This window comes from Brassica rapa, chromosome A04, assembly GCF_000309985.2.
Source record: "Brassica rapa cultivar Chiifu-401-42 chromosome A04, CAAS_Brap_v3.01, whole genome shotgun sequence".
NCBI lineage: Eukaryota > Viridiplantae > Streptophyta > Magnoliopsida > Brassicales > Brassicaceae > Brassica > Brassica rapa.
This window is the reverse complement of record NC_024798.2, coordinates 10644511-10666735: the sequence shown is the minus strand read 5'-3', so window position 1 is coordinate 10666735 and position 22225 is coordinate 10644511. Positions and strand designations below refer to the sequence as shown.

General features: G+C 34.1%; 6 protein-coding genes across 7 annotated transcripts; 1 reads left to right on the top strand and 5 right to left on the bottom strand.

Annotated features, from left to right (window-relative positions):
• Positions 1 to 1978: 1978 nt before the first annotated feature.
• LOC103864052 (glycerophosphodiester phosphodiesterase GDPD2) lies at positions 1979 to 5362 on the bottom strand. Its single transcript, XM_009141818.3, has 7 exons — positions 4060 to 5362; positions 3684 to 3868; positions 3382 to 3441; positions 3004 to 3285; positions 2809 to 2904; positions 2520 to 2716; positions 1979 to 2439 (listed from the first exon to the last, which is right to left on the bottom strand). The coding sequence occupies exons 1-7, from the start codon at positions 4127 to 4129 to the stop codon at positions 2202 to 2204; spliced, it is 1128 nt and encodes a 375-aa protein (XP_009140066.1). The 5' UTR covers positions 4130 to 5362; the 3' UTR covers positions 1979 to 2201.
• Positions 5363 to 10632: 5270 nt separating this feature from the next.
• LOC103864051 (double-stranded RNA-binding protein 5) lies at positions 10633 to 12693 on the bottom strand. 2 transcript variants are annotated; one of them, XM_033289811.1, is made up of 4 exons: positions 12355 to 12693; positions 12007 to 12270; positions 11711 to 11930; positions 10633 to 11611 (listed from the first exon to the last, which is right to left on the bottom strand). In XM_033289811.1, exons 2-4 carry the CDS (start codon positions 12250 to 12252, stop codon positions 10980 to 10982), a joined length of 1098 nt encoding a protein of 365 aa, XP_033145702.1. In that variant the 5' UTR covers positions 12253 to 12270; positions 12355 to 12693; the 3' UTR covers positions 10633 to 10979. The 2 variants fall into 2 exon arrangements, with proteins under 2 accessions (XP_033145702.1, XP_009140065.1); XM_009141817.3 differs by having other exon boundaries at positions 12359 to 12693.
• Positions 12694 to 12942: 249 nt separating this feature from the next.
• Positions 12943 to 15358, bottom strand: LOC103864050 (probable protein S-acyltransferase 6). The gene is made up of 5 exons (XM_009141816.3): positions 15035 to 15358; positions 14371 to 14553; positions 14011 to 14295; positions 13700 to 13933; positions 12943 to 13622 (listed from the first exon to the last, which is right to left on the bottom strand). The coding sequence occupies exons 1-5, from the start codon at positions 15116 to 15118 to the stop codon at positions 13185 to 13187; spliced, it is 1224 nt and encodes a 407-aa protein (XP_009140064.1). The 5' UTR covers positions 15119 to 15358; the 3' UTR covers positions 12943 to 13184.
• Positions 15359 to 15379: 21 nt separating this feature from the next.
• On the bottom strand, positions 15380 to 16394 carry LOC103864194. The gene is given in 4 exon segments (XM_033289347.1): positions 15380 to 15860; positions 15862 to 15923; positions 16119 to 16229; positions 16309 to 16394. Coding segments are annotated over 4 exon segments (300 nt in total). The 5' UTR covers positions 16376 to 16394; the 3' UTR covers positions 15380 to 15800.
• Positions 16395 to 17733: 1339 nt separating this feature from the next.
• On the top strand, positions 17734 to 18770 carry LOC103864049. The gene is made up of 2 exons (XM_009141815.3): positions 17734 to 18169; positions 18262 to 18770. The coding sequence occupies exons 1-2, from the start codon at positions 17980 to 17982 to the stop codon at positions 18606 to 18608; spliced, it is 537 nt and encodes a 178-aa protein (XP_009140063.1). The 5' UTR covers positions 17734 to 17979; the 3' UTR covers positions 18609 to 18770.
• LOC103864048 (omega-hydroxypalmitate O-feruloyl transferase) lies at positions 18766 to 22106 on the bottom strand. Its single transcript, XM_009141814.2, has 4 exons — positions 20614 to 22106; positions 20199 to 20514; positions 19933 to 20108; positions 18766 to 19849 (listed from the first exon to the last, which is right to left on the bottom strand). Exons 1-4 carry the CDS (start codon positions 20614 to 20616, stop codon positions 18977 to 18979), a joined length of 1368 nt encoding a protein of 455 aa, XP_009140062.1. The 5' UTR covers positions 20617 to 22106; the 3' UTR covers positions 18766 to 18976.
• Positions 22107 to 22225: the final 119 nt, after the last annotated feature.

Below are 22225 nucleotides of genomic sequence, written 5' to 3'. Positions count from 1 at the left end.
AAAAGCCCACACGAAGGAACCATCAGAGTCGGTACTAGTCGCTTGCCGCAAAAAGATGAACCGCAGTGAATACGAGATCCTGAGCCCGGTAGAAATTGGCGTACCCGATGAACAGGTCTTTATGATAGGTACACCCAAGAACAGCTTGCTAAAGACCTCCTAATTTGATTCCAACACGCACAGACTGCTAGTCCAGAGACCAAACACACCCACAAGCCAGCCGAGCCTTATTTCAAACAACAAACACAGGCTGCAAAGCAAACCTGAAATGACAAAACCTATACAAAAGAGGGTCGAGTGACAGCTACCACATCCACACGATGCTCTCCGGACCAACCAAACCACAGCGCCGGAAGAACACATCCACAGGAACACAACAACGCCGAGGCGCAAGGATCCAGTGCTGGGATGATGTGATCAAAACATGAAGACACGAGCACCTAACCAAACCGAATGACCACACGGGGAGGAGATGACTCACCATGTACAGATTCTGAGAACCAGAGGACTGACCGACAAACGGAGCAAGATCGAAACAGTGAGGCACAGCCGCAAGGAGGAAGACCGGAGAAACTCGCAGTGGCGAACCACCATACGCGCAACAAGGGAGAGGCCGTGAGAGCAGGAGAACAGGAAGGAAGCACTCGAGCTAAGCTGGAACCAAAGCCATAGACGACTCGTTGTCCAGAACCTAGTCGAAGGAGCACGCGCTTACTCCAGCAACCTCCGACTCGCCACATGACGAGAACCGGAGATCCGTGGAACATGTCGACGCATAGCACCACGCCGAAACCTCCCAAGCAGAAGCAAACCGTGAGACTACTTTTGACGAGACACCAAGTGAAAGTGAGAAGCACGCGCCCCCGCACCACTCCGCCGGGACATCGGAAAGATAGAAGAAGCAGGGATACGAGCAGATCCAAGGCGGAGGAGCCACCACACGAAGTCACGCGCCATCAAACAAAGGGAGACGCCGTAGATCTAAAGGGAAAGATGAACGTCCGACGGAACCCAACCCAAAAAGCCGACCACAAACTCCTTCCACCACTACACACCCACCTCGCAGAGTCACCAGAAATTCAAGCCAAGCGCCGGAGTCAGCCTAGGTCCTCCGCCGGCGAGAGCTCAACCTCCAGGGACGTCCACATATTGGGGGTGACTAGAGGGGGGAGAGAAGGGCAAAGAGGAAGACGATGAAAAGGGGAGAGGGAGGAGCCCTCCGGCGCCGGAGGAGGACACGGATTCGCCGGAGGCAAACGCGAAGAGGAGAGAGCGAGAGCTTAGAGAGAAATTAAGAGAGATAAAGCTTAAGAGAGATAAGTCTTAAATCAACATCCATCGGAAACAATGATGGTCCATTTCACCGAAGAAAACGCCAAGACTAAGTTACAAACAACACCAAAATCAAAGAAACATGAGAGATTGAAACATAAAAGGAGATTTGGATGTGGGAGACTAAAGCCTCCAACCCGATGAAGTTATCAGCGACTTTTCAACGCTGGGATGTCCAAATCCAACTGATAAATCCAACGACGATGTATCTTCAAAGCAAGCGACCTCAAAGACGTCCCGAAGCCACCTTACGCCGGTTCCATAAAAGACGGACTCCCAAAAATCTTACCCGCCTCAAACAACTTTGTAGCTCCTCCGCTCACAAGTCCGAGCCACTACATCTGCATGCTCTCTTTAATTCACTCTTTCCAAGGGAGAATCTGCACGAGTGAGAAAGAATCGAGACAAACCTCATAGAACTCGATGGCTAACTTGCAGCTCCCGACAGGACTTCACCGTCCTCTAGTAGAGATTTTCTGTCGACGATAGGCGAGCCACAAGAACACCAGAGTTTTCCTAGTGATTGGTCGCATCAGTTAAGGACCCATACAAAAGGTAGAAGAGTACATGTGATTCACGGCCGCTCATAAGCTTTTGTTACGAAATTTGTAGGTGAATTTGCTTTCTGTATATCTTTTTTAATTAATACATGAAAATTATTTTAAAATTAATCCATATGAAGAGTAAAAATATTGCAGATTTATTTACAGTTTAGCTATTGGACAAGACACCCTGGAAGAAGAGAAATTAAGAAAGAAAATAAAAATTATAAAGAAAATCAGACCTAAAGAAACATGATAAAAGAAAGAAAAAAAAAGCAGAGAGATATTCGATTAGAAAAAAAAAACATAGGTAATGATGATCATCAATCAATGTTGTATCAACTGTGAGAGAAGCTTGAGAAGAAAATCAATCTCCTTTTGTGAAAACTCAGGTCTTGTAATGACAGCAACATCATCCTTCGAAGCTGATGACGGTAATGGTGATGATGGTGATGGTGGTCGAATCATCATGAGTGTTACTGACTCAGAAATCTCCTCAACAAAGTCTACAATCACTCCATCAATCCCCATCACATATTGCATGTACACTGCCTCCCCCACATTGCTGCAAACACCAATTTTGAATCAATACATCAACTAAGAATTTGGCTGTGCATAATAAGAAAGAATGAAGAAGCTTTATACTTGAGTTTGCCGTATGTAAGGAGAGAGAGGTTAGATTCTTTGATCTTGGCAATGGCTGATGGGTTTCTGAAAACTCCTTTTACCTCTGAAACAATGCCTTGTAGCTTTCCTTCCAAGCAAACTTTTATGGCTTCTTCTAGTGAGTTTCTTCTCTCATCTTTGTACATTTGGTTCCCCGCATCAGTCAGAAAGTAAACCTAAGAAAACAAACCATAATCATAATCAGCATTTGCATCAAAAACGTATGTATTTGGTGAAAAAAATAGTATTAAAAACTTTAGGAACATACAGGGTAAGTGCTCTGTAGCTCCCTAACAAGCTGTGCTGCATCTGGTTGGAAACTTGAGAAGATCACTGGTCTGTCTTTAGCATAATCAAACACCACCTGTAGTTTGTGCCACACACAACAAAATGTAAACAGAAAATAAGGTTAGGAGCTATTTTTTCACATAGAATTGGTTGGACTCAGTATAATGATTCATACCTGAAGAACTGTTCTGAGGACATGGACAAGAAACTCTCGTTCATAGACAATCTGATCATCGAATTTCAACTCGATATTGAACCCTAGAGATTGCTCAACTCTTTCGAATGCTTCTTGTAGCGTGCAAAGGGGATCATCAGAGTCAACGTCCCATTTCAAAACCTGACCTTCTTTGGATTTCCTCATAAGGGTCTTGCCTATTTTCTCAGCTTCTTTCTGAGGTCCATAGAGGAGAAACTCAGAGAGGCTCAAGTCAGTCACTCTACTCTCATTAACAATACCCTGAACACCATAATACAAAAAGCAAGATCCATCAGAAACTTGCATTGCATCAAGATTTATATTTAAAAAAAAAAAGATCTAAGAGTAGAGACTCACATTCTCTTGAGAGTAGATGAAATCATCGTGGAAAATGACTGGACAATCATCTTTTGTAACCTACAAAAGAAACAACCACACAAAGCTCGTGGATTTACTTTCGTGGCCATCTCTCTTCTTGAATCTTCTTGTTCATCATATGTTCATATCAATTCTAAGAAACTATAAATAGCATCCCCAGGAGAAACAAAAAAAGATTCAAAAATCAGAATCTTCTTCCACACAAATCTAACCCTTATCAAGAAAAAAAAAAACCCTAAAAGATTAACCTAGTCTCTAAAGGAGGTGGAGAAGAAACCAACCTGAACGTCGAACTCAATGAAATCGATGGGAAACTTGGCGGCGGAATTGAAAGAGAGGATAGAGTTTTCTTTAAACCCTCTGGTTCTCCGATCAGATGATTGCAACACATTCATACCATTTCCTCTGTGCCCGATCACAGAGAATCCAGGCATCTTAAACGATGTCGGTTTGCTCATATCTAAACCTGAATAACAGAGACCAAGAACAAGAAGAAGAGTGTATTATCAAAACGATGAAGGCTTGCCAGCTTTATATATATAGATAATTACAATAATCATCATATATCTACTTGCCAAAACTAGTAAAATCTTATAATAACTACAAACATTAAAAGCAGATTATATGGATTTGCCGTGGTACACAAGTTAGGTTTACCTTCGGATAATCCGTAAACGGAATCAGGGAGGCTGGGGACGTCGGCTACGAGGACAGTACGAAGAGCCATTTTCTCAGGACTATACAGACGAAAGAGAGGTTTCGAAATGCTGTGACGATTTCTTGTTTTTATATTCTTCAGTTTTGGTTTTTTTTTTTGTGGAGTATTTATATAAAAAAGGTGGTGGAAGAAGCTAAAAGGGAGCTGGATCTTCTCCGCATTCCGAATATTCCATTCCACGTCAGCTTTGGGCCTTTCCTGATGCTTTCTTCTTGCCGTTTATGGGATCTGGTATGACAAAGACAGAGAAGAGTACGGTTCTCATCTTATACGTGGCTCTGAGTCATTGGATATTATTCTATCTTCCACGCCTCACTCATTTTAGGTGACTTTTTTTATTTATCTCTTAAGAACTTTGTTTGTTTTCCAAACTTAGTGAAATTATTTGTTTTTATTTATAAAGATTCCTGCCTAAATAGAAGCAAATAAAAATTAGTGGGGGAAGAAAATAGAAAACAAGGAATTTTTTTATTAAATTATTGTGGAGCTGAATATTGTATGTTGTCATATTTCAGGCCTCCACGGTCAAGCAAAAATAATATAATGTATAGTTTTGTATAACAAAAAAAAAAAGCAGCGTTTTAAACATGACAAATGGAATTACGACTGGGATGTAATTTAGACAATGGAGATTTGATGAAAAAACGTGATACAAACATTTTGTACGGGTAAGATTGGTCAAAATTCGACGACCTATTAGACGAGTAATTTTGAATCAGTCATATGATAATATTAATAGTTTTCTTCTGGATTACTGTTTTGAAACTATTTCCTCCACGAAGATCTGACGTATACTATATGCAATATCTATCTGTCAAGATATGATAAAACTCTTTGGTCAAGAAAAAAATATGATAAAACTCAAATTGGATTATTAATTTATTTTTATTTTTGGTTGACATCATCTGGATTATTATCATTTATGGTTGGCTCGTGGGTCAGATCCAACAACATGTGAGCTTTCTGCTACTCGGATCCACGTCATAAAACTGAAACATATGTTATTTTACGGAACTGATAACATAATTTTTGTATGAAAAATATAAGCCGAACAAGTGGCCGGTTAAGTCCAGTCTGGTTGGTAATATGGTTAGGTAGGTCACTAGTTTTATGCTTAGGTTTGTAAAAGGCCCACGAGAAAGGCAGATATCTCCATATTTATGTTATGGCCCAAATGATTGAGACCCGAGTCTCGCCGTAATATTTCAATCGTGTCTACAGAGAAAACCAGAAAAATAGGAAATATAAATCTCTAAATGGTTGTATATGTTTTAACCGAACTAGAACATTTTTTTGAGAAAACAAGAATATTTTTTAAAGAGTTATTCTTGGGTTCACCAACCAATAGGATTTCATTATTTCAAATTCGATATCTTTTAAAAAAGGAAACAAAATATTCTCAAATTATATCATGTTTTTAAAATAAAAAAAGATAATAGTTACAGAAAAAAAAAATTAAAAAAAAATATATTTTTAATGTTCTCAACAAAACACTAAACCCTAAATCCTAATCCCTAAACCCTAAATCCTAAATCCTTGGATAAACCCTAAACCCTTGGGTAAATCCTAAACCCTTGGGTAAACCCTAAACTCTTGGGTAAACCCTAAACCATTGGATAAATCCTAAACTCTAAATAAAAACACTAAAACCCTAAACCCTAAACGCTTGAATGTTTTAGTGTATAGTGATTTTGATTTAGAGTTTTGGATTTATCCTAGAGTTTAGGGTTTATCCAAGGGTTTAGGGTTTAGGATTAAGGGTTTAGAGATTAGAATTTAGGGTTTAGGGTTTAACTTATGCTGACGACGTAAAATATTTTTTTTTGTAATTATTACTATTTTTTTTTACTTTTAAATTTTAAAAACAAAATATAATTTGACAATATTTTGTTTCTTTTTTTAAAAGATATCGAATATAAAATAAAACAATCCTATTGGTTGGTGAACCTAAAGGTTCACCTTAGGGGGTGGACCTAAGAATAAGTCTTTTTTAAATATAGAGTCCCTTGCATCTCCAATATGGAAAACATAATTCTCCTATATATTAATTAAAAAGTCAATTACGTGATTTTTACTTATGTGTCAATCATAGATGAAGTTTTTTAAAAATTGTTATAATTTAATTTGTTAATGATTTTAAATTTTTATTTATTGAAATTTAAAAAAAAAAATAATTCTAGAACCATTTAATATGAATTGAAAAAAAATTCATATAATCTTAAATATAATAATAGTAGCTAACTGTATCAATTATGGAAAGTATATATAATGCTTCATAATTTCTTTTATCATTTATTTAAATAAATAATAAAACCTAATATAATAGATTTATTTTCGTATTAAAAATCAGTGTTAAAATAGCTTAATTTTACTATATAATTTTTATATATTTTAATCATATTTAAAAGGCAATTCTAGAACCATTTAATATTAATTATCATATAATCTTACATATAACCATTTATATTAGCTAACTGTATCAATTATGAAAGGTATATATAATACTTCATAACTTCTTTTATCATTTATTTTTAAATATATGTAGTATATTTTTTAAGAAAATAACTAATAAAAGCTAATATAATAGATTTTTTCCTATTTCAAATCATGTTAAAATTAGCTTAATTTTGCTATATAAATCATAATATTTATATATAGTTCATTGTTTAACTATAAACGGGTTTATAAATTATTTACATGATAAGTTCAAAATCATTTCTAATGATTAATATATCATTTGCAAAAACTTTAAGAAGTTATTTATACCAATTCATTTCTAATAAAAATAATAATTCAGAAATAAAGAATATTTTATATGATAAGAGTTTACAAGATAATTTATAAAGATTTATAAAACCATTTATAAGATAATATCTCATTTAGAGAAGCTTATGAAACTATTTATGAAGATTAACATGTTTGTAAATTATTTAAAATTAAAACAAAAAATAAGTATTTATAAGACTATTTTTTGAAGTCTTAAATCATTGTGAGAGTGTATAAATTATTTACAAGAGATAATAACTTCTTTTCTTATTACGATTTTTGGAACTATTACGATTTTTGGAACTATTTATAATGATTTTAAAATCCTGTGAATTTTTTTATAAGATTTAAAATTTGTATAAGTTTTGTAAGTTATTTTATAAATTTATAAGTTACTTTATAAGAGGTTATAAAGATGTTATAAAGTAAGAATCAATTTTAAAAGATTATTTTCACAACTCACTATTTAAAAAATTGTTCTAATTGTATTTAAAATAAATAACTATAAACCAATTTACATCAGTTGTCAAACAATAAAAATCATATTATAAATAAAAATATTTCTGTAAAAGTTTCACAGATTTTTTGCCAAGAATATTCAATAATAAAAATTTAACTTGAATATATGATTTAAAAAGAAGCGTTCAAATAATTTACTTTTTTGAACATTCAAAACTTAGAGCCATATTTTATAATTTTAAACACAAAGTAAAAAGTTTAATATATTTGAAAATTTCTGATTAATATAAAATCAAATCAGATACAAATTTATCTTAAATCATCTTTTAAGAAATGGCTAAGATTTTTGCGAAAAAATACATTGAAACTTATATAAGCGAAACTTCTTATATCAGTTTACGTTACAAAATAAATAAAAATATAAAGATATTATAAAATATTATATGTAACTACAAAATACAACAAATCAAATGTGGAGAGAGAGATCTTAAAGATGTGTTATTTTATACACATAATACTATAGAATGATATATTTGTGTTAATAACAATTTATTTATTTTTGAAATAAAAAATATCTGTTTGAAAAAAAATTAAAATATAGTATATGTAAAAAATAGGTATGTTTTATTTTGATATTATTTTTTGGCTAAACTATATTGGTAATGAAAATATAGATCAAATAAAATAAGAGGGGAAAAGACGAAAGGAGAAAAATAAAATTAAAAAATATAAGAGAATCAAAAACTAATATTAATTAAAGGTAGATATATTAATATTACATAAAGAATATATTGCATATTCTAACCATGTGGTTTCTATGGTTATATGTTGATATAATTTTTTATGGTTATACATTGCAATTTCTCTATAATTGATTGCTAATTCGTTTAAGAATAAGGCTTTGACAAAATAAAATATCGATATTCAGTTGTTTGTATTAACAGTATTTAACCGGAAAATCGGTCAATTCATACATCAACAGAATACTGCGGTCTAGATCAGTAAATGCGCTCGGAACATGTGCTAAATCATACACCAACACATAATATATTAAAATTTCATATACCAACTAACACAATTCAGCTTTTACATATATTTAATCTATGGTGTATATCTACTTATGTAAAAAAAATGTTTATGTAGTTTTTGTAGTAACTTTGTATTTTCCAATTGACAATAATTGAGTTTAGCCAATAGTGTTTTTGTGAAAAAATGTATAATTGGTAACTATACTAACACAAAACACTATCCGAACATTAATATTCTCTAAAATTTTAGTAAATGGTGGATAAACAAATCCAAAATTGAACTTCTTTGAAATTATATACTAATAAAAGTAAAACGATATAAATTCGATTAGTATTTTTTGAGTCAAATATCGATTAGTAACATTCGATTAGTAATATAAACTGACATGGTAAACAGTAAAGTGAGGAACAACTTAACTAAGGCTTTGAATGTAGGCCATGAGAAATACATAAGAATTTTCTCCAGAAGAAAGGCAGGAGAAAAGTACATGCATATAAGATTATATTTTGTTTCCATTCATGTTTATAGATGCAAAACCAATAAAAAAAAAACTTATGCATGCAGATTTGTTTTGTTTTTTTAGGTAATATTCTGCATAAATGAGAAGAAAAAGTTTGGGCCAAAGACAGAGGCCCAATGGTTGCTTTATATTTTTGTTCTTTTAGTTAATCATCTATATCCGAGAGAATGTCTAACCATGGACTGCATCTCCCATTGGAGATTAGTTTAGGCCTCTCCATAGGCATGGGATATCTTAGGTTAATAAAAAAAAAAAACAGAAAATCTTTTTACATTAAATTTTAGTATTTTAATTTTTTTATTTTATGTAATTAATTTTTGATAACTTTTATTAAATATAAAATAGTATATTTTCTTGTGTTTAATTGGTTTAAAAAATAATATATATATATATATATATATATATATATATATATATATATATATATATATTTCAGGTTGTTTTTACATCTATTAACCATAATTCAAAAATATTAAAATATTTTTTTAATTAGTTTCTTCATTAAATTATGAAAATATAGTATGTTAAAAATAAATTGTAGCTTGTGTTCAGTAATAAACATAAAACACAATATGAGCAATAAAAATACTCTATAATATTTTTAAAAACAAATCATTATATGGTGTAACTGTATAAAACTTTATATAATATTTAAATTTCATTGTATTTAGTAAAATATAATGATTAGTATTTTTTGTTTTAGACGTTTAACTGACATAATTAGTTTTTCAACATTCAATTAAATATAATAATACATAACTTTATAATTAATATTTTTGTTTAGATATTGAATTTTAGTTATTTTACTTTTTATAATATCCAATAAAATATGATATTCAGTAGATTTATTTGATAAATAATTATATATTTATTTAATTTAATCTGTCTGATTTGCATTATCGATTTGATTTGCATTTGTTCTGTTTGATCTGCATTTTTTATTTGATCTACATTTTCCTAATCTACATACCATTCGAATCCTAGGGAAGGTAGGTATAAAAATGATACTAACAGATAAATGGTACATTTTTATTGAATCTATATTATTAAAACTGAATTACTTTTTGGTACTGTTTTTATAACAAAATAACTGGAAATTGTTTGTAAACATGAATAATAGTATTTAAAAAAACTTTCTTTTATTTACATAGTTAGCCATTGTATTTACAATAAATTAAGTATTTTTTTTGTATTTTTTATTACAGAATCTACGATTGCATTTAAAATAAATTTAAATTAATTAATTACAATTCTAAAGCTTATCTAACCAAATCGATATTCATATATTGAACATTATTAATATTGTATAAATATTAACTAAATCGCTTGTATTAAAGGGAGATAACACAATTTGAAATATATAGTATATATTATATAAACAAATTTTAAATATAGTATTACTTTATTTAGTTTAGTTAAATATAAAAAATTGACAGTTCGATTTTCAAGAAAACAAAGTATCATAAAGTTAATAATAATTCATAGAAAACTAATGCAAAATAAAATAAAATTTTCAGTATGTTGTTTCATTTTTAAATAAATTAACAAGAAAAATATCAAGTTCTAGTAACCAGTTATAAGTTATAACTATATGATTATATAAAAAAAAAGAATTTGGGGTAAAGAATAACCAGTTATAACTATATAAAAAATAATTTGGGGTTGTTTTTGATTTCAACAAGAACAAAATATTGGGATGTTTTCCGAAAAAAATACATGACTTGTGGTGGATGTGAAATTCGTGTGTCTGAAAGAATTAATAATTTTTTGGGCTCGAACCAACGTTACAGAGAGCAAACAATAAATGAAGAACGAGTGGGAAGCAGAGCAATCGGCGTATTAATGGTGCAAGACAAAACCCATTTAATGGTCTTCTTTCTCAACTGCAGCGTCCCATCTTCTTCCCTAACTTAATGCTCTCTCTTTCCGTTCTCCGTTCTTTACGCCAGCATTCAAAACTCATGTCGGCCCAAAATTTTCAAACAAAAAAAACAAGAACACAATCATATATTATTATCTAATCAAACAACAACAACTTAACATATGATTTAATTCGAGATTAACCCTTTATCCAAATTCACCTAACTAATCATGGGTTTGATCCACATTTTTCGTTTGGGTTAGATTCTTCTCTTGACCTCCCAATCCCGGCGTCTTTGGAACAGAGCAAGAGTTTATAGATGATGATGATGATGATGATGATGATGATGTGCTAGGAGTAGGGTTTGGTTTTGATGCCGGAGCTGCGAAAACTGGAATCACCGATCTGATTTGAACCGCTGGAGCTAGCCTATTACAACCTCCGACGAAACTGAACCTGCCTCTGTCGGAAAATGGGATTTGGTTACTACATCCGCCGCTCGATGATTCGTTGAGTCTGGCTTTATGATGAGCAGCCACTGGCAAAGGAAACGACTTTGTGGTGATCATCATCTCTGTCTCTTCCTTAGCTTCTTGTAATGATATCCCTTTGAATTGTTGAAGGTTTGTTCTTGAAGCCTGGCTTTTTGAAGGTTCATAGGTTAATAGATTGATCCATCTCAATCTCTCAGACAAGTCTTTGTTTGTATCTTGTTGACTTGTTCTTCTTCTCCATTGGTTTGTGGTCTCTCTTCTTCTCACTTCTTTGGGTTTAAATCTTGAAAGTACTCTTGCTACTACTTCTTGTTCCTTCTCTTCCCCATTTTCCTTTCCTCCCATAGAATCCAAGCTTGCCACTGCATATTTAAAAAAAAAAAAAAAAGAGAGAGATTCAATTAGAAAAGTGAGAAGCGTTTTGGGGTTTATGGAACTTGGAACAGAGTAGTTTGAGTTACTTTTCTTCAAAGAGGACCAAGCTGCAATGGCTGCGTTTTTCTCAGCTTGTTTCTTTGTCTTTGCTGATTCTCCAGTGAAACTCATCCCAGCAAGCTCCACAGTGCAAGAGAAAGCTGGGAAGTGATAAGATCCTGATCTCACACTTGTGTACATTGGCAGATCAAGACCAGCTCTATGTGCTGTCTCTTGTAGCAAGTTCTTGTAAATTCCTGTCTCATCCTTGAAATGATATAAAGATGTTACACCTTATCTTTTTTGTGTATGACCAAAACACAGAAGAGAAAAAAGAACTTACAAGAATCTTTGCAGTCAAGGATTTAGAAGGGACTCTAGAGGAAAGGACATTAAGTGAAACTTCAGCAGCTGCATGCTCAGCTTGTCTGAGAGTGGAACAGTAAGTGGGACTCTTAAATATCTCACCGTTGAAGTTGACAGAAGCTTTGAATCTTGGAGCATGATCTGGTCCTTCTCTTATGCAAGTATATGATGGTAAGCTGAAACAGCTTCTCTGTGCAAGCTCTTGCAGCTGATTCTTATACATGTTTTTTTCCCCTGTAAACTGAAAAAAAAAACACCAAAGTCAAACCTTAAAATCTTTTTCTGGTAAGTCTAAAAGACTAAAAGAGAGGACAAAAGGAAAAACCTACCTGCTGAATTTTGGTATCTAAGGTTTGGTTACTTTGTGTTGAAAGGTATGACTAGAAGAGAGAGACTTTTTGCAGAGGTCTCCTTTTGAGCTCTTTGCTCACATGGTAAGGTTCTAAATAAAAAGGAAGCTAGAGGAAGATAAAAACAGTAATAGTGACATTTCAACTGAAACATAGTTCATCTTTTTATACAAAATAACACTAATGAATGAACAAGCCCTAGTATTGACTTTCTTTATTGTCTTTGTCTATTGGTGTTTGACTGGGCAGTTACCTTCATCCTCAGTTAAAAACAGTTACTACATTTTATCAACACATTCAAGGTTTGACCACTTTGTTTGATTCAGTTCTGAAGAGAAGACTCATTTCTGCAGCCTTGTTTGGTTTAAACTTTTAACTGTTAAAGAGATTTAGATCCAATGAGTAAATTAATTTAGAACGTTGAAGAAGAATCTAAAGGATTCTTTTGCATTTATTACAGAGCCGTGCTTCAATGAACACTATAAACAAGACTGGTCTGGTCTTCTAGTCCACATGTCTGAAAAATTCAGTTTCAGCTTTTTAATTATTTGACACAGTTATAATAAGTACAGTGCAAAATCGCCTGTATTCATTTTGTTAAAATCATAGATTACAATAAAACTCAATGATTTGAGATTTAACTGTCTGAACACAACTAATAAAAGCACTCATAACATCTGAGAAATCAAACTAATTCACAATTGATTTCTCTGAACAACTCAAAATACATCAATAAATAAAGCTGAAAATCATACAAAACACATTTTGAAACACATCTCAGTCTTTTCCTCTTGGGACGATGTTTCTAAGTTCTCCTTGATGCTAAGGCCATAACCTCTGGTGACATCTCCCAGCTTGAGTGCCTAGGGTGAATGTTAGGCCTACTACCACTTTGTTCATCATCATCCGTTGTGGTCCTAATGTCACCTAACTCATCGTCGTTGACATGAAACCGTTCATTATTACTACCGTTCTTGTCATCACCATGTTCAGCCATTGCCCACACACCTTTCCTCCCCATTTCAATCTCATCATTACCTCTCCCCATGTTTGGACTCATAAAACCGCCGCCAACAGCTGATCTTGACGGCATTGGAGCTGCTTCCCTAGGTACCATAGCTCTGAAACTGTTCTTTGAAGGAGGTATCGCAGAACAGAAGATTTCTTTAAAGTTATCAACCACTCCTTTGTTATGTGGGTTGCTACGCCGGTCATAACTGTATCTGAAATTCTCATAGGTAGTCTACAGAAACAAAAACAAAAAAAAGATCAAAAACGTGTAATAGAATGACATGAGAGGCAAAAGGACTTTAAGGGTACCTGATTAGTGCTGATGAGATAGAGATGGAAGCCTGTTAAGCCTCCAACGAACCACATACATATGAATGTGTAGATTATAAGAGCAATGGAGGCAGGAGTTTTGAGCATTGCTTTCCAAATGGTTATATCTTCAGATTCTTTGATCTTCCTTATATAGACACAGCAAAAGGCCAACACGTATACACAGAGAAGAGTCGTGGAGAAGACAAACATGAAGAAGAACCGATAATTCCTCTGCAAAAGTCCCCCCAATAAACATTAGATAACTAATGGTAGAGACCAGAGTACATTGAAAAGGGAGAGAAACTTACTTGGGCAATGCATTGACCAACCCAAGGACAGTGATGGTCAAATCTTTCAACACAGTTGTTGCAGATAGAGCAATGTGAGCAGCGAGGAGGTCTGTAGAGCATGCAAGTGTCACAATACTTGACCTTAAATATGTTTCCATTAACTTCAACTTCCTTTACTCGAGGCAGTCTTGGCGTTTGGCTTGTCCCTGAGTTTCCATCGAGAACTTCAGGCTCAGGAGGATGAGAGTTTCTTGGGATAATCCCTGGATCCCTTCCGGATGTAAGCATCAGAAGAATTATGTCCTGAGTGGAAGCATGAGCTGTTAGGAATGAGTTTATCATTTGCAATGAAAAAGGAAAGGTTTGGTTGGTACTCACATAAATGGTGAAGACAACAGCGACAGTGACTATTGAGACTCCCCAAGTATCAGAGAAGTCATCCATTAGCTTGCTTGCAACAAAGATGCAGAATACTATAACAGGGACCACGATGAGACTTATGGTCAGACCAAGTGATCTTGCGTCTGGCCCAAATATAAACCTTCCCTGAAGACAAAATATCTGCAAGAAACAAAAACAAAAACAAAAGAGTATTGTTGGAAGAAACACTAACAAGAGTTCAATAATAAAGTGCTTTGGAGACTAACTTTCAAAATGTTTCATACTAAAACAAGATTTCATCTTTGTGTCACATTCATACGGCACAACATCAACAATATACATCAACTAGTTTTGGCCCCTTTGTAAGAAGAAGCAATCCTATTCAGAATAATGCCCTAAGTTCTTGGTTAAAGTTAAGATTTTTATTCACAGGGTTATCACAGGAAACAAAAAGCTTCTTGATTTATGTTTATAACGACATTTATAAACATTCATTGTAGACAAGAAACCTCAAAAAAGGCAAAACTTGTAACATAAACCCAAGTTCCAATTTTAGAACAGACTAATCTGAGCCCAGTGACAGAGAAATTTCTACAAAAATAGCTCAAAGAATAAACAACACAATCAAGAACTTCTATAAATAAATGAAAAAGAAACTAACATTGCTTCCTTTCCATGTTTGATAGACCCGCAAACCGTAGTTGGATCCCAAATCGGATCTTTGAGGAGGCGTCACTGCATACATCTCTCTCTCTATCTCTCGTTTCCTTCAGAAGTAAGCAAAGGGGGAAAACGAACGAAGATAAGATAACGAAGAAAAAGGAGAAAGATTTAGTCTTCGTTGAAGAGATTCTTTAGTTTCTGGGAAGTCTCCGACATGAAATGAGTAGTCAGAGGAACAAAAGAGAGAGAGAGAGAGGGTTCTTCTTCTCCTTCTTCCTCCTCTCACTTTACTCTTTTCTTTTCTCACTATTCTAAATAAATAAATTATTTTAAAATTCGACTGTTAGCTCCTGTCTGTCTGTCTGTCACCGTCGTAGCTAACACTTTTCATTAGCCGAAAGTGAAAGAACCAAATCAGATGACGTGGCATTCTCTTAGTGGTCTGTTTCCTAACTTGGCTACGCTGCCCTTTTTCATTCGTTAAAGAAATTATTAGATAACGGAAATTAAATTTTTACAGCAAAAACAAATTTTTCTTTTTGAAAAACAGAACTTTTGAGTTTGTTTTCACCATAGACAATTACATGAAGCTTTGTTTCAATGGAGTTTATGTCTCTTCTTGTCTGTTCTTTTGTCTTTAACCTCTTAACCCATTATTTGTTTGTTTCTTCTTTCAATCCAACTGCATATTGATTGCTGACAGTCTGAGAGACAGAGGTTTAAGTTGAAGAAGTTAAAGATGAAACTTTAAATTTTATTCAGAATTATGTTATATAAATATATTCAGAATGAAACAAAAGTGCACACAACATGAGGTCACACTTGAGGGGCAAGAAGTGATAAGTTTTGCCCTTGATGTTTTATTTGGAAGCAAAAGAGGAAGAAAACTTGATGAACATAAACATACACACGCCATGCATGTCCTCACATTGAATGGATAACACTTGGTAATTATAGGATGCATTTTCAAGGCTTCTTTTGGTAGCAATGGCAGTGCAGATCGGTTCCCTCAACAACCGCAAAACAGACTGGGGGAGAGCCGTATGTATCAGCGCAACATTTACAACAATCCAAATCTGTACCTGTGAATGGCGCCGGCCCGCACTCTTGTGAGAACACACGTGTAGAAGGGAGAAGGCATCCACTTCCAACTGGGCACTCCACCCCAGGCAGAGCCTTGGTCTTGAGGATTCCTGTTGACATGTTCAGCATGATCAGCGGCGCAAGATAATTAAATTACAACTGAGAAGTATATAATCGAGATCAACTTACCGGTAGAAGCCATCATGAGGACAAGCACGAGAATAGTGAAGCTCACAGAGTTGAAGTTCTTTGCCATCTCTTTTCTTTCTGCTTTACTGTTTTCTTTTCAATATAACTTACTTTGATGATACAAATCCACAAGTGTGGTGATCTATTTATAGTCAGATTTTTGCTACTTTGTTATATGTGTTTAATCCCTTTTCTCTTCTTAATTCAGGTGTTCCCAAGTTCATAATGTCGCCACAATTGTGCATTGCCGCCTTTTACATTACATTTTATTCTCTCTTTTTTAATCATGCGTTTTTCTTAAAGAGTCAACGAAAAGGAATATGTCATCTCTGTAACTCATCTTTTATATTCATTTTTATATTTAGTTTGAAATAACTTATTGTGTTGTGTTAAAAAAAAAGAGATAACTTATTGCGTAAAATAGATATTGTTGTTGTCATGGACAGAGTAAGCAGGAATCTTGGCAACTTTTAAAATCTAATAATGAGAACGATTTGGCTTTATAAGTTCATTAATAAACTTTAGGGATGCTGCTGCAATACAGCAATTATGGCGCGACACTATTTCGGTTCTCTAGACTTGTGAGCATCTCTTAATTCTATACAAATGTAGAGTTTAAGGTCAATGCAATGCAGCAATCATGGCAAGTTGGCAACATTACTAAAATTTGGGTATTTCAATTATTTTAAATCTATGTATAACATATATTTTGCATACTGTTGTATTTTAGGTACTCGAATACTCATTCAATTTTGCTTATGTATCTGTGTAGTTCAAATGCCAAATAGTTTTAAGCAAAGAACAAGATATTTATGACTTTTGGATTCAGTTCCATATTTGTTGATTTGATTTGGTTCAGTTCCTTTGGTTTCAAGTAATTTGTCCAGACATACTATAACACGAAATCTTACTCTTGAAATGAAAATGAGAGATTATTGAAATCTCACAAACATTTTTTTTCTAATTTTTTGTGTCTAATCGTTCTCGGTTTAGTCTCATGGAGGTGTTCGAATCACTGTGTGCAGCTAGTTTATGCGTCTTGGCCTTCACTTATTTGAATTCTGCTTGTTGCCGTTTTCTTACTAATTCAGTTCAAAAATATTATCCCTTTTTCATGAAAATATCATAGTTCAAGTTTGGCTTCTTGTATTGATATATAAATAGCAATTTCTTCTGACCACTTCCGTGGTGTTTATGATAGATAACTTGATAAATGGTCCATACATATATACACACAACACAAGTGGCTTTACCTTCTCCACTCTCTTTTCCAGATTTAGCCAATTTCTTGGAGATTCATATACAGAAACCCTTAAAAGAGAAAGCTTGAGAGCTCAGTAAATGTAAGAAGCACATAACCAACCTCTCACTTTATTCACCCTATTCATGTATAACCTTCACTCAAAAAGCTTCTTTCTCTACCCATCTTTTTGTCCATACAGGACTTTTTAGTTTTCTGAATATAGAAGACAATAAAACTGAAACTTTGTTTTTTTTTTGACTGATAAAATTGAAACTTTGTTTCAATGGAGTTTCTGTCTTTTCTTGTCTAATCTTTTGTTTCTCCTTTTGTCTTTTACCTCTTAGCACAATCTTTGTTTGTTTCTTCCATCAACCACATAAACAAAAAGAACCTCATCTCTAAACAAGTGTTTATCCAAAGATGAAAAAATGTTGAAGCTTGTGGACATGGAAAAGAAACTGATAATGCTACTGTTGCTTCTGCAACTTCTGTCCTTAAACTCTCTGTCTCTAGGACAGTCCTCATCCATACCAACAGCAAACATCACTGTAATGGGTCTTGTTTATTGCGACGTCTGCTTTAACAACAGTTTCTCCAAACACAGCTACTTCATGCCCGGTAAGGATTCCAATAAAATTTTCTCATAATAGTTTAAATCCAAGTTGAAATGTCTCTCACTTTTTGTTTTAACTGAACCAAAAAAAAAACAGGTGTTGAAGTGAGTATAATCTGCAGATTTAAGGCAGCTTCTTCAAGAACTAGAGAGATGCTAACGTTCTCTGCAAACCGAACTACGGACGAGCTTGGACTCTACAAGCTAGACATAACATCTGTGGAAGGCGTTTCTTGCGCAGCAGAAGACGACAAAGATTCTCTAATGGCTTCTTGTCAGGCAAGCTTGATCAGTAGCTCCTCGGAGTCCTGCAACGTTCCTGGCTACAAAACTACAACGGATCAGGTCGTGTTTGACTCCAAGATGTCTAATCTTTGTGTCTATGGATTTACCGCTTTGAATTTCAGACCGTTTGAGAAGAATATTGACTTGTGTGGCAAGTAATGGAATTTCTATCATTGTTTTGCTTCTACAAGAACTCTGTTGTCTTCTTGTTCTCTGTTCTTTATCTTTAGACTTTGTTTATACATTTTATTTATATATAGTGTTCGTTTGTACTATAAACTCAACATTCCAGAAACAAATCAAGTAATGATATAAATTAAATTACAATATAGTTGGAGTTATATAAATTTCTGGTTTAAATTTTTTATTCAGGATACAAACAAGTTCAAGACGAAGATAACAATAATAATAATAATAATAATAATAATTCAGCAGAAATCAAAAACTAAAATAAAAAACAGAGAAAACAAATAGTTTATGACAATAATTGCCAGATATTTTTCTTCTTTTGTCTTTTGTGTTCAACATCATATCTGTAAAAACAGTTCTTGAAACACATCCATAGCTGAAGCAGGAAGACCAAGAAGCACATTGATGCTTCTCCTCTCTTCTCCATGAGACAAGAACAGAGTCACTTCTTTCTCAGGCAAAGCCACTGGACCGGACAAAACCGGTTCTCCCCAACCGAAGTCTGTGGTGTGAAAACCTAATCTCGACCATGTAGTGATCAGAAGAGTCGAAGAAAGAGATGGTCTCGCTCTTGTTACTTCAAAGTAATCAATGGCAGATCTCATGTATCCATCAGTTACCATCTTAATCGCCTCTCTTACCAATCCAACAGCGAAACTCAACGGTTTCTCGGTTAGCTCTCCAGCTTCACAGATCGAGTTTGTGAGAACAATTCCATTCCCAAAATACCCTTTGGGAAGTGGAGGCTCAAACTTGGCTCTACCGTCGACGGCGAAGAGAAGCTTCGTTTTCTGATCATTCAACATCTTCAGCGACTTGGTTCTTGCTCTCCACACAAACGCAGACAAAGCTTCGAAAGTCGTGCAGGAGTTACCTAGGAGAGATTCACTGTTCTCTGTTGCTTGGAGCTTAAGTTTCTTGATTTTCTCGGGATCAAAGCAGAAGGATCTATGGAGAGTTGGCTCTTTGCTGTAAAGAGAGTTGATGTTCGACTTATCTTCGATCTCTTCGAATTCTTGGTGAAGGTTCTCGATCTTTGGAGGGTTTCTAGCGGTGAGAATGGTTCTGTCCGAGAAAGGAGGAGTTGTTAATGGTAAGCCTCTAGCGGCTTGACCCCATGAGTTAACGAACTCCATAGCTCCAATACCGTCGAACATACAATGGTTCATACATAGTCCAAGAACAAACCCTCCACACTTGAATTTAGTCACCTATAATAAAAACCCTAAACGAATTAGATCTCATATTAAACAACAAGAAGATTGCTTGAGGAGGAAGAAAAGTAGAGTTAAACCTGAGCAGTAACAGGAGGGACTTCAAGAATATTCTTGGCTTCTACAACATCATAGACAAGTTTCCCTAATGTTTCAGGGTCTGGTTTGGTGATGTCACCAATCTCATCCATCTTACAGTTTGCTTCAGCTTCCACAAACACAACTCCTTCTTCAGTACAGTCCACAGTGAGTTTACCTGAAGTTCATACCATTAAGTACATGTTAATTAATGTTGTTTGTCTGAGTTATAGAGACCGAAACATTAATTGTTTCATCAATCAAGTACCTTCAGGACTTATGGTGAGGCGTCCAGCAAGAGGATAGTAATGAACAAGTACTTGACTCAGGGCTTTCTTGATCACTTGTACTGCTTCCTCGTTCCCTCTCTCCTCAGATTTGAAACAGTAGATTGTACGGACGATCACGGCGATGTTCTGGTCAAGATTGGACAAGAAGTAAAGACCCTTTGGTGTCTCGGATTCGGGTTTGACCAAAGCAGCTGGTTCCTTTTGAAGAACCTCGAGATGAATGTTTGGTTCTTTCATGTTGTTTTTCTCCACTGAGGCAGAGAGTGTCACTTCCTTGTTGTTGTTTTCCGCAACCTGATGTACAAACATAAAAGAAGAGTTATGAATATGGAAAGATCTTTGAAGACTTTGTGAAACTAAAACAAGAACATGATGAGAAGCAATAACACAAACCATTTTTTGATCCGAATAGAGAAAGTAGTAATTGGTGTTGAATGATATGAGGTCGAGTTGAATGTTATGAAGTCGAACTCATGACTCATGAGATATATATGGGGAAATTGATGAGTATTATTAAGGGACCCGCAAGCTCATAAAAAATCTTCTCGTCTTTAGGGAAAAACTTGAGAATAATGTGAAAGAGAGAATATACATGGACGGTCTTGATTGCACGATAGATTTTTTTAGTTGTTAAAAAAATAAAGAGTCTTATTGACTAATAGTATTTCTTTATTTTTATATATATTTGAGTTTTAACGTATTTCATTTAGTTAGGGTTAGGTGACTGACTAAACGACCTAACACAACAAACACTAATGTGTTATTTTGGTAGTTGAGAGTAGGCCTCCCAATTTTTGGATGACTTCCTCGGTTTTCTTTCTCTCTTTACTATGTTTCATACTAAAAGTATTCAGGTAGATGATATCATGCATGCATATTCTCTTTCACTAAGAAAACTGTAACCACACTACACAAAATTTCACGTTTTTCAAGAAAAATAAAAGTTTTTAGCAGTTTTTTCAACTTGAATGTATCAAACAACGTACGGTTCTTAAATCTTAACATAACTTGTACGCTTGAGGAATGCGATCTTGACACCGCAAGACTCAAATACCCGGACAAAAAATTGAAATTGTTGCATCATATAGAGTATCCAAAACGTAAGAATGTTCTATTAGACATATATGATTTGTTTTCAATTAGTACTATGCCATTATTTAAATTTAAAATGTCGTAGATTTCTAGAAAGCATGTAAAATATAGAAAGTTTCCAAATGTAATTTATTTGAGTTATTCGACGACTTGTTTTTAGTTAAAACTTAAAAGTCGTGAGACGAATAAATAATTTTTTTTCCATTTTAATGTACTAGTTGTTATAATTAAGTAGTTTTCTTCCTTATTAGTATCTTCTTGGCTGTAGAAGGTTTAGGTTACCGAATGAATCAAGAAGTAGGGACCAGATCAGAGAATCACACATCTCCCACCGCCAAGTGAAAACGCATCTCTCTCTCTCTTTCATATTAATTGACGCCAACGTATTCATTGTTGACCAATTTTCTTCAAAGTTGTAATTTTCTTGTAATAGAAGCCAACGTATTCACTGCAGATTTATCCCATAAAGCTGCAAAAGAGGTTCTTTATCCACATATATATAACCGGAAAGATCAAAGCTTAAACATACAATGCATGTGAATGTTGAACTTTCAGTTTATAGTTGGGTAATAAGATCTCCAAAACAAACACCAAGTGCAAGCGGGTATCAATAGATAATTCATTTTTAAAATTCACTTTTAATATTCAAAGGACTATTCAAAGTTATAATATTTTCACATTTGTAATTTGCTCAGTTTTTTAATGAATATTCGATTGTAGTACTTACCACCCACCACTAAGAAATTAATCATTTTGAATTTGCTGTTGTTTCAGATTAGTTCTTGATTGCATTTGAGGGCCATTTCATTGTTTGTGGCCGTTAACAGAATACAAAAAAAAAGAACAATCATCAGAGAGACTCATTAAGCAACTCAGCCTCAAGGCAAACTCTTTCAAACAAGATGAAGCCAAC

What these genes read in the sequence shown, in the direction of transcription:
- LOC103864052 (XM_009141818.3), bottom strand. Translation starts at nt 4,129, where the DNA reads ATGGCTCTTCGTACTGTCCTCGTAGCCGACGTCCCCAGCCTCCCTGAT. An exon ending in TCCTCAGAACAGTTCTTCAG is followed by an intron (nt 2,905 to 3,003) that starts GTATGAATCATT and finishes CACAAACTACAG; the next exon opens with GTGGTGTTTGATTATGCTAA. An exon ending in CTTACATACGGCAAACTCAA is followed by an intron (nt 2,440 to 2,519) that starts GTATAAAGCTTC and finishes TGGTGTTTGCAG; the next exon opens with CAATGTGGGGGAGGCAGTGT.
- LOC103864051 (XM_033289811.1), bottom strand. Translation starts at nt 12,252, where the DNA reads ATGTATAAGAATCAGCTGCAAGAGCTTGCACAGAGAAGCTGTTTCAGC. An exon ending in CCTTGACTGCAAAGATTCTT is followed by an intron (nt 11,931 to 12,006) that starts GTAAGTTCTTTT and finishes TATCATTTCAAG; the next exon opens with GATGAGACAGGAATTTACAA. An exon ending in TTGGTCCTCTTTGAAGAAAA is followed by an intron (nt 11,612 to 11,710) that starts GTAACTCAAACT and finishes TTAAATATGCAG; the next exon opens with TGGCAAGCTTGGATTCTATG.
- LOC103864050 (XM_009141816.3), bottom strand. Translation starts at nt 15,118, where the DNA reads ATGTATGCAGTGACGCCTCCTCAAAGATCCGATTTGGGATCCAACTAC. An exon ending in TTGGTCAATGCATTGCCCAA is followed by an intron (nt 13,934 to 14,010) that starts GTAAGTTTCTCT and finishes GGACTTTTGCAG; the next exon opens with AGGAATTATCGGTTCTTCTT. An exon ending in ATCTCATCAGCACTAATCAG is followed by an intron (nt 13,623 to 13,699) that starts GTACCCTTAAAG and finishes TTGTTTCTGTAG; the next exon opens with ACTACCTATGAGAATTTCAG.
- LOC103864049 (XM_009141815.3), top strand. Translation starts at nt 17,980, where the DNA reads ATGTTGAAGCTTGTGGACATGGAAAAGAAACTGATAATGCTACTGTTG. An exon ending in ACACAGCTACTTCATGCCCG is followed by an intron (nt 18,170 to 18,261) that starts GTAAGGATTCCA and finishes AAAAAAAAACAG; the next exon opens with GTGTTGAAGTGAGTATAATC.
- LOC103864048 (XM_009141814.2), bottom strand. An exon ending in CCTCACCATAAGTCCTGAAG is followed by an intron (nt 20,109 to 20,198) that starts GTACTTGATTGA and finishes TATGAACTTCAG; the next exon opens with GTAAACTCACTGTGGACTGT. An exon ending in TCCCTCCTGTTACTGCTCAG is followed by an intron (nt 19,850 to 19,932) that starts GTTTAACTCTAC and finishes TTTTTATTATAG; the next exon opens with GTGACTAAATTCAAGTGTGG.